The sequence below is a fragment of the Crotalus tigris genome, unplaced genomic scaffold (genome assembly GCF_016545835.1).
Source record: "Crotalus tigris isolate CLP2741 ecotype Arizona unplaced genomic scaffold, ASM1654583v1 scf7180000017634.973608, whole genome shotgun sequence".
Lineage (NCBI taxonomy): Eukaryota > Metazoa > Chordata > Lepidosauria > Squamata > Viperidae > Crotalus > Crotalus tigris.
In genome coordinates, this window is record NW_024096528.1 from 953,497 (window position 1) to 971,180 (window position 17,684).

Genomic DNA, 17,684 nt, shown 5'->3' on the forward strand with positions numbered 1-17,684 from the left:
ACAAAACAAGGATGTCTATTATCTCCATTGTTATTTATTTTCACGTTAGAAGTTCTAAATAGAAATATTAGACAAGATATAGGAATTAAAGGACTAGAAATAAAAGGCGATGTCAATGCTGCTAATATTGAATATTCTTGCTTTGACAAAATATGCAGAACTGTCTGGTATTTTTAGAGTTAATTCAGATGACAGAGAAAAGGGAGGAGAATAATAACAAAAGCCTGGGAAAGGGAACAGAAGTGAATTTTTGCCGTCTGGGCTAATTGGAAGATGTGACTTGTGACTGCAAGATAAGGGAGGGGTTTAGCAAGAAAAGTTAGATGCCAGCAAGAGGAATTCAGATTCTGGCATGCCTCCATGATGTGCCGTCATTTTGTAACACTGTTAATAAAGGCTTTAGGATAAACATGCCTGGAAGTTCTTTGAAGTGTTTCATTAGTCAGAACCTTGACAGGCAAAACATATAAATTACAAGCATTTGCTGATGATTTGGTATTTATTTTAGAAGAACCTTTGGAGATGATTCTTAAAGTATTGGGAAAAATAGAACAATATGGAGAAATGGCAGGACTGAAAATAAACAGAGGAAAAACCAAAGTAATAGTTAAAAACCTTACAGATAAGCAAAAAACCCAAATGTCAGAAAAAACAGAATTGCAAATAGTTAAAAAGGTCAACTATTTGGGAATATATTTAACAGCAAGATGTTCAACAATAAAAGAAGATAATTATACAAAACTATTGAATCAAATAAGACTGGATTTGGAAAAATGGAAAAACTTGCAATTGTCAATATTAGGAAGAATTGCTACAGCGAAAATGAACATACTACCGAAAATCTTATTCCTTTTTTTTAAAACAAATTTTATTAAATGTACATTTTAAAAACAAAAATGGACATGATTCAACTTCCCTGGCTTCAACATTGCTATTAATATTACCTTATGTTACAGAAAGAAAAACAGAAACTTAAAATACATTCTATAACAGGACAGAGTATAACAAACTGTGCATATAACATCTGTAAATTTTTTGATAAACCATCTTTCAATCATCAATGTTGTATTTACATATCATTCAGTTGTGTCCTAATATAGGTACTAATAAGAAGTCCTTATAATATCAACTAGTCAATCGATAATCATCTCAGCGATCCTCCTTATCTCTAACCAATCATACAATTTTTCCAAATTTCATAATTCTCCGTTTCAGTTTTATTTTTCATCTCTAGAGTTAACCTGTCCATTTTGGCGCAGGATAAAATTTTATTTATTATTTCTTCCTCAGTGGGGGTTTCTTTCCTTTCCATTTTTGGGCGTATGCCAATCTTTTTTTTATCTATTTTTGCTAGCCTTGTAGGGGGAAGGTGCCATCTATAAAACTTCTTGTATAAATCTGAAAACCTTATTCTTATTCCAAACAATACCTATAAAATTTGAAAAAAAATTCTTTGAAGGCTTAAATTTATTAATCTTGAAATTTATTTGGCAAGGAAAGAAAGCTAGAATTAAGATGAAAATGTTACAAGATGCCAAGGAAAATAGAGGTCTTGGTTTACCAGAGTGGGTTTTATATTATCAAGCATCTGCATTAACATGGGTAAAAGAATGGATAACTCTTAGAAATAAAAGGCTGTTATATCCGGAGGGGCATGATTTACAATTGGGGTCGCACACTTTTTTATGGTATGGGAAAAATAAAATTCATAAATATTTCCAAAAACAATATGTAAGAAATGCATTATTAACAACGTGGGAAAAAATAAAATGTAAAATATATTTGAAAATTCCAGGGTAGTTGTCAATCATGGAAGCATTTGTACACCTAAATTTAGTGAACTTTGAAAAAATCTGGACATATAGAAATATTCTAAACTCTGAAGGGAATTTTAAATCTAAACAAGAAAGGGAAAATCAGGGTATCAATTTATCATGGTGGGTACATTTACAAATGCAAGCTAGATATTATAAAGATATTAAACTGTATGGATTTTATAAGGAACAAACTGTGTTTGATAAGACATTGCTAACTTTTGATGAGAAACTAATTAAGAAAATGTATAATTTTCTATTTACTTTGAAAATGGAAAGCGAACAAGTTAAAGAAACAATGATAAGATGGGCAAAACATTTTGGATACAATATAGAATTAGAAAAATGGCAAAATTTATGGGAAAGAAATTACAAACTGACAATGTCAACTTCCTACAAAGAAAAATTATATAAAATGTTTTACAGATGGCACTAGTCACCAGCAAGACTAACAAAAATGTTCAAAAACATGTTAGATAGATGTTGGAAATGTAAACATAAGTCAGGCATTCATTATCACGTTTAGTGGACATGTGACAAAGTAAAGAGTTATTGGAAAAAGATACATGTCTGGCTAGAAAAGATGTTGGGAGAACATGTAGATTTTAAACCTGAACTTTTTAAATTAGGTATAATGCCAGAAAAGATTAACAAACAAAGCATATATTTGATTTTCATGTCACAACAGTGGCAAGAATTATATTTGCGCAATACTGGAAAAATGAAAGAATACCATCAGATGAAGAAATAATTAAAAAAAATACTAGAATGCGCAGAGATGGATAGACTGACTATGAGACTGAAAGAAAAAGAAGAAACAGAATATTATCAAACTTGGGACCTATTTTATCAATGGTTAGAGAAAAGATTTAGGGATTAGGAATTTAATTTGTATTAGTGAATAAGATATTCAGACAACACGTTTTATTGAATAATTACCATTGAATTCTGTTAAAAATAATCAATAAAACTTTTTTAAAAAGATAGAAATGGTATTGGTCATGCTTTTGAATGATCTCTGGTTGGGGCAGGATGGGGATAGTGTATTCATCTTGGCTCTATCTCATCTCTTGGCCATCCTCAACACCATTAACTATGATATTTTTCTGGAATGGCTATGTGGTCTGGGAGTGGGTGGCACTGTATTGTGCTGGTTCTCTTCTTTTTTACGGGGCAGACACTGGTTGGTATTGATTGGGAATGAGAGTCCCTTTATTATGTGGAACGACACTGGGTTTGGTACTTTCTCCATTCCTGTTTAACATCTACATGAAGCTGTGGGGGAATTATATATTTCTACCCCGGCAAACTAAGAAATGCTGTTGATGTCCTATGTCAATGCCTGGAAGCTGTGTATATCTGAATGGGAAACCATAGGCTTCAACTCAACCTTGGAAAGACTGAGTGGTTGGGGGTTTTAGGGCCTTCTAGATTTGGGACTTTACCATCTTTGTTAATGGAGGGATAGCACTGCCCCAAATAGACATGGTGCACAATCTGGGGGGGGGGGGGAATCCTTTTGGGATGCATAGATCCTGCTTGAAGAGCAGGTGGCAGTCATGGATAGGAGGAACTTTGCACAGCTTTGTGTTGTGTGCCAGTTGTGCCCATTCCTGGGTGGTGTTTTCATTACCTTTTGAATGCTGACCAAATGGACTATTATAATGCACTCCAGAAAAGGCTGCCCTTGAAGAAACATCTGGAAGCTTCAACTGGTACAAAATGTGATGGTGCAGGCAGTTACAGTACGTGTACTCCCAAGAATGGCACATGTTACACCTTTGCTCTGCAAGCTGCATTGGTTGCTGGTTTGCTTTCTTGTTCAATTGAAGATGCTGGCTTTATTTCTAAAATCCCACAGGCATGAACCCAGGTTATTTGAGGGACTGACTTTCCCCAATTACATATACCGGTCCCATGAGGCCTAGTAGGAGAGGCATGTTATGGGTATTGTGGATATTGTCTGCTAAGAAGGAAGGCCTTTTCTGCTTTGGCACCCGTTCTTTGGAATGTCAATCTCCCTGAGGTGATATTAGCCCCAATCCTACTGGCATTTATGAAATCCCTCTTCAGCAGCACTGGGGACCCCAAAGAAATGGGGATCTTATGAGATAGTTACACTGTATATCAAATGCTGATACATTTATCCCATGTTGTTATTTTAATTTGTATTTAATTGTTTAAGCTATTGAGTCACATTTGTGAGATAGGTAGCTATACAAACTCGAGAATATACTCTTCCCCCTCCCCGTGTGCGCACACAAACACACACACATACTGTATATAAAATCTTTTCTCACAGGAGACCTCTATCTCTTAGGAGTTTTGCTGACACTTTTTGTATCTTTTAAGCTGTGTAATGCCCCTTTTAATAAAAATTGTATCTAGTACTTCAAGAATGTGCTCACCATGGATTTGTGTCAGAGCAATTTCATACTGGCAGTTCTGTTTTCAGTGAAGAAAGAGTTCAGTCATAAACGGAATCATAGTGAGATGGTTAACAGAGTCAGATTGGGTTAGTAGTTGGGTGGGAAGCCATGAAGAACTTCTAGGGCTAGGTTGAACAAGACTGGGAAATTAAAAACACATAGAAGGTGGCAATACAAGGCCATTTCCATATGCTGGCAAGCAAATCATACAGACATAGCTCCACGGTCACTAGATGTTGAGTCTAACCAGTGGTGGGATTCAAATATGTGAACAACTGGTTCTCTGTTTGGATGCCACTTCCGGAAGACCATTCTGCGTCTGGGCAACAAAAAATTAGCTACCGGTTCTGCTGAACTGGTGCAAACTGGCTGAATCCCACCACCAAGTCTAACAACAGGGTGATTTTACCTTTCATGTTTGTTTCGAAATGATATTGAATTTGTGATGTTTAAACTCTGCATTACAAGGTGGGGTTTTTTTATGTAACTATTTTTGTTTTAATTAAAAAACTACTACAAATTATCCAGAAGATTCACAGCACTGAGGAAGACTTTGTTTAAAATGTCTGGTTTAAGAGTGCCATCAGGGATATTAGACTGCTTTATGAAGGTTACCTTTTTATAATATTTTGATAGATGATTGTTATATCAAATTACAAACACACAAACAGACATATAGATACATATACACAATACATTGACCAATCAATGAGGCATTTTGCTCTTCTACAGAATTTATTTATTTGTTTGCTTATTTAATTATTTATTACATTTATAAAGCTGCCCATCTTTCGATCAACTCTGGGTGGCTCCCAATCAAAAATTAAAAATAATATAAAATCATATCAAACTATGAACCATAACAAATTAAAACATGAAAAACACCAAATCCTGGCATATATCTTGCATGAATGGTATCAGATCAGTTCTAGATTAGTTTTAATATAAGCATTTAAGAAATCCTTGTGCTATAGTTGGAGTTCAAAGAATTTTGGTGATGTTATTTTCAAGCCTTCAGTATTTTCTTTTAATCAACCTTTTTTGATGCTACATAGGCTTGTGATTTTTCCTGTGACCCTGTAAGGACCCACCCCACTTTGCATCTTAAGAAGACAGAACTCTTGGAATAATTCTTCCAACAGGAATCCTTTATTAAGAGAAAATGATTGCAGGCATGCTAGACAGGACTTGGGGTCCAAGCTCTCCCATTCAAGGTTTTAAGGGGTTCCCCAGTAGTCCCACCCAATCAACCCCCCTTCCAGTGATAGTTTCAAGTATCACAATTCCACTCCCTTTCTTCTTTCTTCCGTCTGGATGGAGACTTCAGATAACTACATGAAAGGCAACTTCCCTCCTTTGGTATGTTAACGCTTCGAGGTTACAATAAACACACATTCAGCATTCAGCTCTTTGAAGTGTAAAGAAGGAAGTGAGGGCCATAAAGCCCCTTTGTTCTCCCCCTTCTCTCCCTCTTATGGCAGAATCCAGAGAAGGTAGAATTGGGAGTTTCTATATTTGATAATTTAAAGATGAAATATAATTGGATTCTGACAGACCCTTTGAACTTACAGTTTTCATCCCTAGCCTCTACTCCTGCTGATGTTTCCCTTAGACATTCATAGGACATTCATGCAAAGTATATGAAATCAAATGTCAAGTAAGAATTTGCTGATACTAAAAGATGCCATGATTTTAAGATATTTCCGGCAAAAATAAAAAATATTGAATGGGAAGCCCACTATATTATTTTATTTTGGCAGAAGCAAATAGCAGAGCAGTCTGACTGCATCTTTTTATCCTGGCAGCCAGCTTGTTGGACCAAACTTTTGCAATTCGTGTACTTATCTTCTTTTGTGCAAGGATTTGCTGAAATTTTTAAAAAGAGAAAAACGTAAATAAAAGTGAGACATCACCAAAAGTACAGCTTGCTAGGGACTCTTTTACAATTTTATGCATTGTTTTAGAGCTCAACATCAAAGTTATTTTTTTTCTTAAGGGGTGGATTCAAAGCTGAAGATTTTTAAAAATGAAAATAGTACTTAGAGTAATTATTTTAGAGTATATATTAGAATGATTATATGCAGCTGCTGAATTATTATTTTCATCAATAGTCCTGAACAAAATCTAAGAAAAAGCTGGTATGGATTTTAAGTTCTTCCTAAGCTGAAATCGATTGATATCGTCCTCGTCTTCCCTGATTCAATTATCTGGGTTCATCAACCACTAGTGTGGGAGCATATAGAAGCACCATTGAGGCAACTCTGGATGTCTGGTTATCCCACGATAGCATGCTTCATGTATGTGTTGATCCAGATGTCTTGCCTAGGCCTATCTTACTGGATAGTTGGCTATCTTCCATTAAACCTGTTATTCTACCTAGAGATGATTAGCTACTCATATGAAATCTGTTCTTTGCTGACATGACATGACCTTTAAAAATGTTGGTTTAATAATTTACTTTAAAAAAAACTTACTGAATAATCCATTGTCACAAGCGGAAGGACAATCCCCACAAGGTGGCCCGGATTTATATGGAGTAGCAGTTTTACCTATGATGTTTCCTCTGGAATGAAAAAGATGAACAGAAATGCCATACATTATTACTGTTCCATTTGTGATTGATGAAACACCCATGCCATTTCAATAGATAATTGACTTTGGTTGCATTGTCTTGGTTTCTCTGGTTTGAGTTTCCAGTTTTGAGAGAGCAGACAGCACTACCATCAGAGGGGAAGACCTGACTTCTGAAGTCTTCTCCAAAAGGGAGTAAACCCTGTCAAGTTTTGTGAGAGAGCAAAAAAGGATTTTTCTGGCTTGTTAGAGAAAGAATTGAGGGAAACTCTGACTTCCTCCTAATGTCTTCCTTCTTCCCCTCTTTCATTTCTCCTCCGAAACATTCTCCTTCTCCCATCTCTCTATCTTTCTCAATTCTCTCTAACCAATACAGAAAAGATTTCCCCCTTTCCTGCCAATTGTTATGTCCCGAGCCTTGCAAACGGCTCGGGCGTTTGCAGGCAGTCCCGGGCAGGTGCAAAGCTGCCCGGGACCAGACAGGCTGTCGCCAGCGCCGTGCGCATGCGCGGCTGCTGGCATGGGAAAAGTAACACATTTACCCGGGAAGCGTCTATATAAGAAGCTGGGAGGTTTTGGGAGCTGCTGAAGCCATCTACTTGTAAGCTGAACGCTGAATAAAGGAAACTGAGAACTTCAACTGCTTCTCGTGTCTGCTTCCCGCCAAGGACTCAACACTGGCGACGAAGGTGGGATGCCTTGCACTACCTGGAAAGGAAGAAGTGTAAGCTTACCCAAGGAGTCCTGAGCGGCGGAAAGGAACGGCGTCGACTCGGCAGCTGCCCGCCAATCTGGTGCGCATTCGGGGGTAGGCTGGCTGATAGACCCGTCTCCTGAAGATCTAAAGATGGCAAAAATCGGAAGGCTTTCGGAATTCGACGTCTCACATCCAGAGCGGTGGGAGTCATACGTAGCCAGGGTGGAGAACTACTTCAAGGCAAACCAAGTGAGGGAAGAGAGCTTGAAGGCTGCCACCCTGCTTTGTGTTTGCGGTCAAGACACCTTCGACATCGCAGAAAACCTTGCAGCACCTGTTCCAGTAGAGTCTGTCAGCTACGCAGATCTGAAGAAGCTACTGAAAGAGCACTTCCACCCCAAGATGTCCGTCATCGCATGGCGCCACACCTCCGAGCAGAGGGATCAACGGCCCGGCGAGTCGGCCAAAGAATTCATCACCGCATTACGGAAGGCCGCCAAGCACTGCGAGTTCAAAGACCTCGAAGAACGACTGAGGGACCGATTCGTGTGCGGGTTAAGGCATCGAGATCTACAACAGAGACTTTTCGCTAAAGAAGAACTGTCCTACCAAGATGCCTTAAGGGAAGTCACCGCAGAAGAAGCAGCAGGCGGCGCTATCAAGAACATGCGGCCGATCAGAAACAGTCCAGAGGTTGCATCCGTGCACCAGGAAGACGCCCAAAGGAACTCCGAGGAGGATCCGGACGAGGAAGTCGACCGTCTCCACCCCACGACGGAAGAAAAACAGAAGGGAAGCTCTTCAGCTCCGCTCAAGTGCATCGGCTGTGGAGGTCGCCACAGGACAACCGACTGCAAGTTCCGCTCCGCTACCTGCTGGGCATGCGGCAAACAAGGACACATTGCAGCTGTGTGTCTGGGCCGACAAAAGGTACAACCTCAGGAAGAACCGCGCCTGAAAGGTACCAGATTCCCCAGCCAGAATAGGGTAGGGTTTTGCGCTTCGCGAAGAAGCATCCTTAGGACAGGCACACACAAGCCAATTAAGAAAAAGCTGTCACTCAAGGTGAAGCTACAAGGGGTTCCATTATCTATGGAACTAGACACAGGGTCTGCCTTTTCAATTATCTCCTTGCATACATTTAGGAAGATTTGTTCCGGTAGTGGAACTCAGGCCAAGTTAAGGCCTTCTGACATTGTGTTAACAGATTTTCAAAATTCAAGAGTGTGTGTTAAGGGGGAAGCCACCCTTAACGTGCAATACAAGAGTTTTGAAGGTCCACTAGACTTATTAGTAGTAGGGGGTGAACGAACGAGTCTCATAGGACTCGATTGGTTTGAGGCCCTGGGGATACACGTCACAGGACTCAACAGCTTACAAACACTCGACCTACAGGAAGTCTGCAAAGAATTTGCAGATGTTTTCAGCCCCCAGCTGGGCACATTCAAAGGACCCCCTGTGTCCTTAAAGCTAGACCCCACTGTCACTCCCATTAGAATTAAAGCAAGAAGGGTCCCTTTTGCTTTAAAGAGTAAAATTGACACTGAGTTAGACAAACTGATTCAACAGGGAATCCTAGAACCTGTTGATTCCAGTCCTTGGGAGACCCCCATTGTCACGCCTCTAAAGGCAAATGGGGACATTCGCATTTGTGCTGACTACAAATGCACACTGAATAAGGCATTGCAGCAACATGCCTATCCTGTTCCTGTGGTCAGTCATATCCTGGCCTCCCTCAAAGGGGGGCGCGTTTTTGCAAAGCTTGACCTAGCTCAAGCATATCAACAGCTGCCTGTTGATGATGATGCTGCTATAGCTCAGACTATTGTGACCCACAGGGGAGCCTTTAAGGTAAAAAGGCTGCAGTTTGGAGTGAATGTCGCTCCTGGGATTTTCCAAAGCGTAATGGAAAACACACTACGGGGTATACCAGGGGTTTGCCCCTATTTTGATGATGTCTTAATTGCAGGAGACTCCCCACACATTCTAGCTGAAAGGCTAAGGGCTGTCCTATTAAGATTCAGGAAGTCCAGGCCTCAGCTCAAAAAGACAAATGCAGATTGGGGGTGTGCCTTCTACTGAATTTCCTGGGTTCAAAATTGATTCTGCTGAATTCACCCTGCTGAAAATCCAAACTGACGGCTATTTAGAAGCCCTAGGCCAAAGTCCAAGGCCGCCTTCAGGCCTTCCTGGCCTTCCTGAATTTCTACAATTCTTTTCTCACATAAAGCTAGTGTAGCTGAGCCTCTTCCAGGCTACTAGACAAACAAGGCATTGTGGCAGTGGTCACATACACATGATGCTTGCCTTGAACAAGTCAAGGCCTTGCTCACTTCCCTAACATTGTACTTGCATTTCCAACGAATCTCTTTCCTGTGTGCATCTCAATGGTGATGCGTCCCCTTACAGGTAGGAGCTGTCCTGAGCCACCTCAGGTCTGATGACTCAGGTTCCTATTGCATACTACTCCAGAACACTGTCTTCTGCCGAGCGCAACTACGCTCATATAGACAGGGAGGCTCTGGCTGTTGTTGCTGGAATTAAAAAATTCCACGATTTTCTATATGGCAGGCATTTCACGGTCTTCACTGACCATAAGCCTCTGCTGGGACTGTTTACCACACGTAAGCAGACTCCCCACATCATTTCCCCTAGAATGCTTAGGTGGTCTATTTTTTTGTCTGCATATGATTTTTCATTACTCCACAAGCCTGGGAAAGAAATGGGCATGCTGATGGCCTCAGTAGGTTGCCTCTGCCAGTAGTAGAAGCTGACCTGCGCCGCTTGTCAACATTTCTATCATCCAAGCCGTGCCCGACTCCCTCTTGTGCCAGGGATGTTACCGCTGAAACGGGTACAGATCACACACTTTCACGTGTCCGCTCCTGGGTCCTGTCCGGGTTGCCTGAGCACTGCCCTAGTCCTGAGTTTCAGAGTTTCTGGTCCAAAAGAAACGAACTGTCCCTTTCTCAGGGTTGTCTGCTTTGGGGAAACAGAGTTGTCATTCCCACCTCAATGAGGACTAGGGTCTTAGAATCCCTCCACTAGGGTCATCCTGGCATTGTTCGTATGAAGGCTCTTGCACGCAGCCACTTGTGGTGGCCTGCTTTAGATAAAGATATTGCGGTGCTCAGGTGCAATGCATGCCACCTGTGCCAACGATCTCGCCCAGAGATGCCCCAAGCTCCTGTGTATAAATGGGAGGAAAGCGCAGTCCCCATGGTCTAGGGTGCACATTGACTACGCTGGGCCCTTTCAGGGCCAGTTCTTCTTGGTCCTTGTTGACAGCCATTCAAAATGGCTTGAGGTTGTATCTGTCTCATCCACCACCACTGCAAAGACTATTCAGGTACTGAGGGGGATTTTTGCTGCACACGGGCTCCCAGATGTCATCGTGTCTGACAACGGCCCTCAATTCACTTCCTCCAAATTCCAAGCTTTCTTACAGGCTAACATGATTCGTCATGCCACGTCTGCACCCTTCCACCCTGTCCACCAACGGTATGCCTGAACGATGGTGCGGCATCACAAAGGACTCCTTGAAAAGACTCACCTAGGGGACTGGCATCACAGGTTGGCTGACTTCTCCTTTCTTATCGCACCACACCGTCCACTTCTACAGGGAGAAGCCCAGCTGAACTTCGCTGGGGGCGTCAACTTACTACTAAACTTGACCGGTTGCATCCGGACAGACTGCCTTCATCTACCTCACATCCTAGGGCACCTAGACAACTACTGGTGGGTGCCCCGGTTTGGGCTCACAATTACGGGCCTGGTCATACCTGGGTCCCCGCTTCTATTTCCAGGGTCACAGGTCCTCTCTCCTACGAGGTTGCCCTGGACAACGGTCGTGTCCTGCATCGGCACATCGACCAACTCCGCCCTAGGCGGGACTTTTCAGATGAGACTCCTGGGTCTTTTCCAGGGGAGGAGGGGGACCCTTTGGAGCAAAGGGAAGGGCACGAGCTGCTGCCCATCTCCACTGATGGAGCCACAAACGGCTCATCCCAGGGTTCCGCAATTGCTCCGAAAAGGAATTCATGGAGCTTACCCACACAACAGGCACTCACGCCTACTCCAGCCAGGGAGTCACACCGGGGGCATACTCACCTTCCACACACATCACACAGCACTCCAGTCACGGAGGATACCCGGGGGCATCCCAACAAATCATTCCCCACAAGAGAGCTGGCACACAATCCCCAAGGTTGGCCTGACCTTACCCCAAATTCTACAGGGGGTCAAACATACAGGGAGGTGGTCGAGGAACCAAGTCCCGACTACACCACCTCTAGCCCAAATCAGGGAGTAACTGAGTTTTGGGAAAGTACAGGAACCCACACAAGCCCGGACACAGAACGGGGTTCAGGGAATGGTCAGCCTCCTGACAGGTCTTGGACGGACCTAGGAGGTTCAACAGAGACGCCCAGCAGTGGCTATCACTTCAAGGGGACCGAGGGTCTACAGCTAGGCAGGTCAACCAGGTCACAAAGTGACAGAAGCCCTGGCCTGACGAGCCCGGTGGGCAAGCAAGCAGGCCAGGCATGGGGGCACAGTCCCTGGAAGGCACCAAGGCAAAATAAGGAGAACAGGCTCACATCTCCCTCCAGTCAGGGAACTCATGCTAGTAACCCAGAGCTGAGAAGGTCACAGAGAGCAAAGAAGTCTCCTAAATACTTAGAGGATTACATAACATTGCTGGCTAAACAAAAGCCAGGTAACGATAGGAGCACTGAGAAGCAGAACACTGCATAAAATAAATGTTTATATGTTGGTAGTAGTTTTAGCCCGGGGGAAAGGGGTGTTATGTCCCGAGCCTTTCAAACGGCTCGGGCGTTTGCAGGCAGTCCCGGGCAGGTGCAAAGCTGCCCGGGACCAGACAGGCTGTCGCCAGCGCCGTGTGCATGCGTGGGTGCTGGCGCGGGAAAAGTAACACATTTACCCGGGAAGCGTCTATATAAGAAGCTGGGAGGTTTTGGGAGCTGCTGAAGCCATCTACTTGTAAGCTGAACGCTGAATAAAGGAAACTGAGAACTTCAACTGCTTCTCGTGTCTGCTTCCCGCCAAGGACTCAACACCAATCATATACCATGATAGCTTGAGGATGCAAGTCTGCCTTCTATGCCTATCATCCATGTTGTCTCTCTGCAGGTTATTTCCCATGTATTGCCCATAGTTGGAGAGGGATCATGTGACAAACATGTGACTGCAGATTGAAGATTTCCAGTTCCGTTCCTGGAATTGCCACTCAAGTTAAAAAGAATAAGATGAATGAAAAAGTAAGCAAAATGAATACAAAACAATGAAAAATTAAGGAAATTAAAATAAGTAAAATCTAATATTGTATATTGTATATGTCCATGTAGTAAATAATTTGTCTCTTCACTCATATCAAAAGTAGTAATTTGGTGTTCTGGGGGCTGCATTCAATACTTGGGTTACATCCAGGTCTAGAAGGAGAAAGAAAATATCTATTCATCCACAGCTTTCTATTTTTTTTTTATTTTCTGGATGGATGGATGAATTGAAAGAGTTTCTTGGCTACTCCATTCCAGAATGACTCTGTTCAGCTTCACGAATTAAAGAAACAGTATTATATTAAAAACAGATATCCAAGCAATATCATAACATCCTACCACATCATGACCAACCCAGAAGGGAAATTGTCTGCAGAATTATATAGGTAGTCTTCATTCAGTGATTGACTTAGATAGCAAAATTTGATGGCAACAAAAAATTAACGTTGCGGTCAATCCTTGCTTTTACAACTTTGCAGGTCTGTAAAAGTAAAGGAAAGTAAGATCGACACTGTAACACAGTCAAGATTCCCCTTTGGGACCACTTGGCTTAATGACCGAGTTGCTAGTCCAAATTGTGGTAATTAAATGAGGACTACCTGTATAGCCTTTTATTTAAAAATTCCAAAGTCAGTTTTGATTTAAATCTATTCATAACCCAGCACAGAAACAATACAGATAAATAATTGGAAGATATATTCCTGAAATATAACTGTGTATGTCAGCCAATCTTATGAAAATTTAAGTATTTTTGATTCTATTGCTTGCTAAAAGCATCTGCAGGAAGGAACAGTGATGTTAGAGCACAACTTTGTGGCTTAACATGTTGTGTTTAATCAGGGCACAAGAAAAAAAGGATGGGATTTGCATTGTACTGTCATAGAGTACATATACTTCTTTTTTTACAGCAATTATACAACGGTAATCTAATATTTACATTTCCCCCTTATTCTTCTTTAGAATATTTGTCCTTATAGCCCTGTTATTTCTTATTTACATTTTTTTACCTTCATGTTCTACTTCTTACTAAGAATAATTCATATTAATATTATTATACACATATTTTCACTTTTGACCTTTCCATATTTATTCTCCTCTATTAATTCTAGTCTCCAACCAGACATACAACTTGTTCCATATTATATAATACTCTGCGTCTTCCTTTTCTTTTATCTCTTTTGTTAATTTGTCCATCTCAGCACAGTCCATGATTTTCCTTATCACTTCTTCCTCTGATGGTATATTCTCATTTTTCCAGCACTGTGCATATGCTATTCTTGCCGCTGTTATTATATGTAAAATTAAGTACCATATTTCTTTACTATATTTTCTATTTAAAATATCCAACAAAGAAATCTCTGGTTTCCAGTCTATGGGTTGGTCTATTATTTCTTGGATCCATTTTCTTATTGTAGACCAGTATTTTTTAGCAGTTCAAACTTTTTTTATTAGATAACATTTCAGCCCACAGCAACTAGAGAAGACTATTGAAGAAAACCTGTGCCATTTTGGATTCTATCCTAGAGCATCACTGGCTTTGGGACAGGATGAGGCCATGTTCATTCTTAGCAAAAAGGATTCTTCTTGTAGAAGCACAAGTGGAACATAGTAAATTACTTTTGAGGATAGCGTTAGGAAATTATATTCTTTCAAAGTGGCAAGGTCAGTAAATGATCTGGGAGATTTTTCATTGCTTCAATTTCATATTCTACCATCAGCCAACTTCAAAGGCAGATTTAGAAAAACTACCTACATAGAAAGGATTTGTCCATATGCTTCAGGCCCATTGCTTAGAACTCTTAGAAATTCTTTGTTGGAACCCCTATTTCAGGTAATCCTTGGTGTCTTGATATGTTTCATCTTCAATATCTTATACTGAACAAATGCCCTCTCCAAAAACTCACATACAATGGCTAAACTTGAATTATTAGCATGCAAAAAATATTGCAGTTAGCTGACGTATAAGTCTATCTAGGGCAGTGGTTCTCAACTTGTGGGTTGGGACCCCATTTGGGGTCAAACGACCATTTCACGGGGGTCGCCAAACAACGCAGTCCACCATGTTTTCCCCTTTTCCTTAGCTGTGCTACTCCCTTTTATTCTATTGGCTTTTGAAAGCCAATAGAATAGACTCTCTTGAATAGAGTCTAATTCTATTGGCTTTCAAAAGCCAATAGGAATTGTCCAGGCTGTCTCTGCCCTGCTGAGCCTGCCAAAAGTCCCATTCTGCAAACGGTGCTGCACCAGTTGAGTAGTTTTCGACTTACGACTGGTTGAGAAATCCTCGACTTACGACCGGTCGGGGGTCGCGGCATTAAAAAGGTTGAGAACCACTGATCTAGGGGTAGCGATATTTTACTGCTACATTCGCATTTATTTTGTTCTTTTTATCATACCCTGCTTTATATTTTGTTTGAGTGTAAGATAGTAAACAACATTTGATTTAAGCCCATTGTTTTCTTTTCCAGGGCAATCAGAATCATTCTAATTAGACTTGCTGTAAATGTGACAAATAAGGAAATCATAGTTGATACATACGCTGGGCAGTACTGACAAACATAGAAGTAGCTGTACTCCGATGAAGGACAATAGGCAGCAGCACAACCAACACGGTAACTTTTGTACCAAACTATCTGTAGATACAAAAATATGCACACAGGTTAACATGCTAGTAGCATAATATTGATAATAAACATTCAGATTGTATAGGGGCATGTAAAGAAAATTGCATAAGGGATGTAAGAAAATGTACTATATATAATTGTCTGCTCCTAGCCAGTGAAGTGGGATACCACAATAACAATGAGTATACAATGAACATTTCCAATCATTTTCTTTCTCTGAATTAAAAAGTGTGTTCATTTCTATAGTTTGCAGAAGCAAATAAATATTAGAACAAATGAGGCTTCATCCTCTGTGCTTTAAATGTATGTATTTAAAATGTAAAATATGAAAATGCTCCATCCTGAACTTTATAAACCATCTCTTTCTAAAGTGCCCCATCACATCCAAAGCAAGCCGAGTAACTTGCTATTACCAGCAAGTTAGTTCTTCCTTCCTAGCTGCATGAAAGCCAAGATCTGAGGCACTAAATGCGAATAACAAATAACACATTTAGTATGTTTGCAATCCTATATCAGAATTCAAAAAACAAAAAAGTACAACACTTTAACCTAGTCTAGTTTTACCTTTCCTTAACATGCATTGGGACTATGGTTCTTAGCCCAGATGCTCATGTTTATGGAATTAGTTAGTGATTGTAAGGACACAGTTGCTTGGTTTTCATGGCCACAGCACCACACATATTGTGCTATTATCTTTTTGTGGGGTGTTTTCTCAATTTTCCAGTCTACCTTCAAGTCATGGCTTTCCTGTGCAGCAGCCAGGCCTGGCTTAGCTCAGTGATTCAGGATCAGTCAAGGACTTGAACTTGATTCAATGGAGTCTACTTTTTTATCTTATTCATTTTTGTGGGTTTATATCTGTGAACATAGAAATGGCAAAGATATGAAAAAGTACTACCTGACTGAAATGGCCAGTAACAGCATTTGGTGGGTCTGCTCCAATGCCATACTTGAAATTTTTGTTTTCATCATGCCAACCGTGAATAATTTCAGTCCATTTTATAGGAACAGATGACATATATATATATATATATATATATATATATATATATATATATATATATATATATATATATATATATATATATTCACCACATTTTATTTCTCCTAAAAATGGGGAGGGTTGAAAAAAAGCAACAGCAAAAAAAAACAGAGGTGAATACATGTTTTGAAAGAAGCGAAGGACAGCAAAAAGGAGATAACTGAGCATTTCTTATCTCTCCAGAAGCACTGACGCATTCATCTTGTGTGGGATTAATTGCACTAATATACCCATAGAAATGCTTTCACAAAGGCCTTGAGATAACAAACGGACTGCTCCAGACACAGAATACATTCATCAGCCATTTGGACAGGCTCTGATGAGAACACCTGTGTAGCCTTGCATCTGGAGAGTGTCTGTTATGCAATACCTTGTAATCACCCCTATACACGTCTTTTGATTATGCTGTGTGATGTAAAAACTATAGTAACAATAAAAGAGGGTGTTGGAGTCAGCTCTGGGCTCCCATCCCGAGATACCTGCATGCGTGTCTCATTCTCCATGGGAGACCACCACATCTGGTGACCCCGACGTGATCCACTGATCCCTGCCGACCCTTTACTTATCGCCTGGAATAGGCTTGGTGCACCCGACGAAGTTGCTGGCAACTGACTCCTCTTCGTAAGTATGGGGGGTGGAATGTCTCACGCTCAAAAGCAGCATGTGGAAGAGCTGAGGCTACTTGGCAGGAAAAAATATCTTACTGATCAGGAACAGAAATTAACCCATCACCTTTCTAAATCTGAGGCTGTTAAATTGCTTGCTTACATATGGGCTAACTGCTCATCCTATCCGGAGTCTGGATCTTTAAAAGTAGATACATGGAGGAAAATCGGCGCCATCCTCCATCAGTCTCCGAGAGCCCCAGCAGAGATTTTGTGCCTTTGGAAAATTGCCTATACCCTGATTCAAACCCATGCTGACTCGCCTCATCAGCCTTTATTAGACCCTCCACCGTACAAAAGTCCGTCTGTTATGTTGGCCACTCCCTTGCCCCCCTGGAGCTGGTTTTAACCCTCCTTCTGCCCCTGCAAATTCTATGGATCCTGATAAACAACAAACAGCCTCTCCTGTTCCTGCCACGTTGCCGCCTGTCTCCCGGCCCAGAATCATCCGTGGTGCTTTTCAAAAGGTTTTGAACAATGGTGATTTAAGTGTTTCGGAACTATCCGAGACAGAGTTGTTCCCTGTTACTTACCAACAGACTGCA

The 17,684-nt window shown here is 41.1% G+C and overlaps 1 protein-coding gene across 1 annotated transcript; it reads right to left on the minus strand.

Moving 5' to 3' along the window:
• Window positions 1-5,796: 5,796 nt before the first annotated feature.
• LOC120304356 (cysteine-rich venom protein catrin-like) lies at window positions 5,797-17,010 on the minus strand. Its single transcript, XM_039334817.1, has 4 exons — window positions 16,954-17,010; window positions 15,347-15,441; window positions 6,718-6,806; window positions 5,797-6,109 (listed from the first exon to the last, which is right to left on the minus strand). Exons 1-4 carry the CDS (start codon window positions 16,990-16,992, stop codon window positions 5,982-5,984), a joined length of 351 nt encoding a protein of 116 aa, XP_039190751.1. The 5' UTR covers window positions 16,993-17,010; the 3' UTR covers window positions 5,797-5,981.
• Between the last annotated feature and the right edge of the window lie 674 nt (window positions 17,011-17,684).

What these genes read in the sequence shown, in the direction of transcription:
- LOC120304356 (XM_039334817.1), bottom strand. Translation starts at nt 16,992, where the DNA reads ATGTGGTGGTCTCCCATGGAGAATGAGACACGCATGCAG. An exon ending in AGAATGAGACACGCATGCAG is followed by an intron (nt 15,442 to 16,953) that starts GTATCTCGGGAT and finishes TTGTATCTACAG; the next exon opens with ATAGTTTGGTACAAAAGTTA. An exon ending in TTGTGACAATGGATTATTCA is followed by an intron (nt 6,110 to 6,717) that starts GTAAGTTTTTTT and finishes TAAAAATTTCAG; the next exon opens with CAAATCCTTGCACAAAAGAA.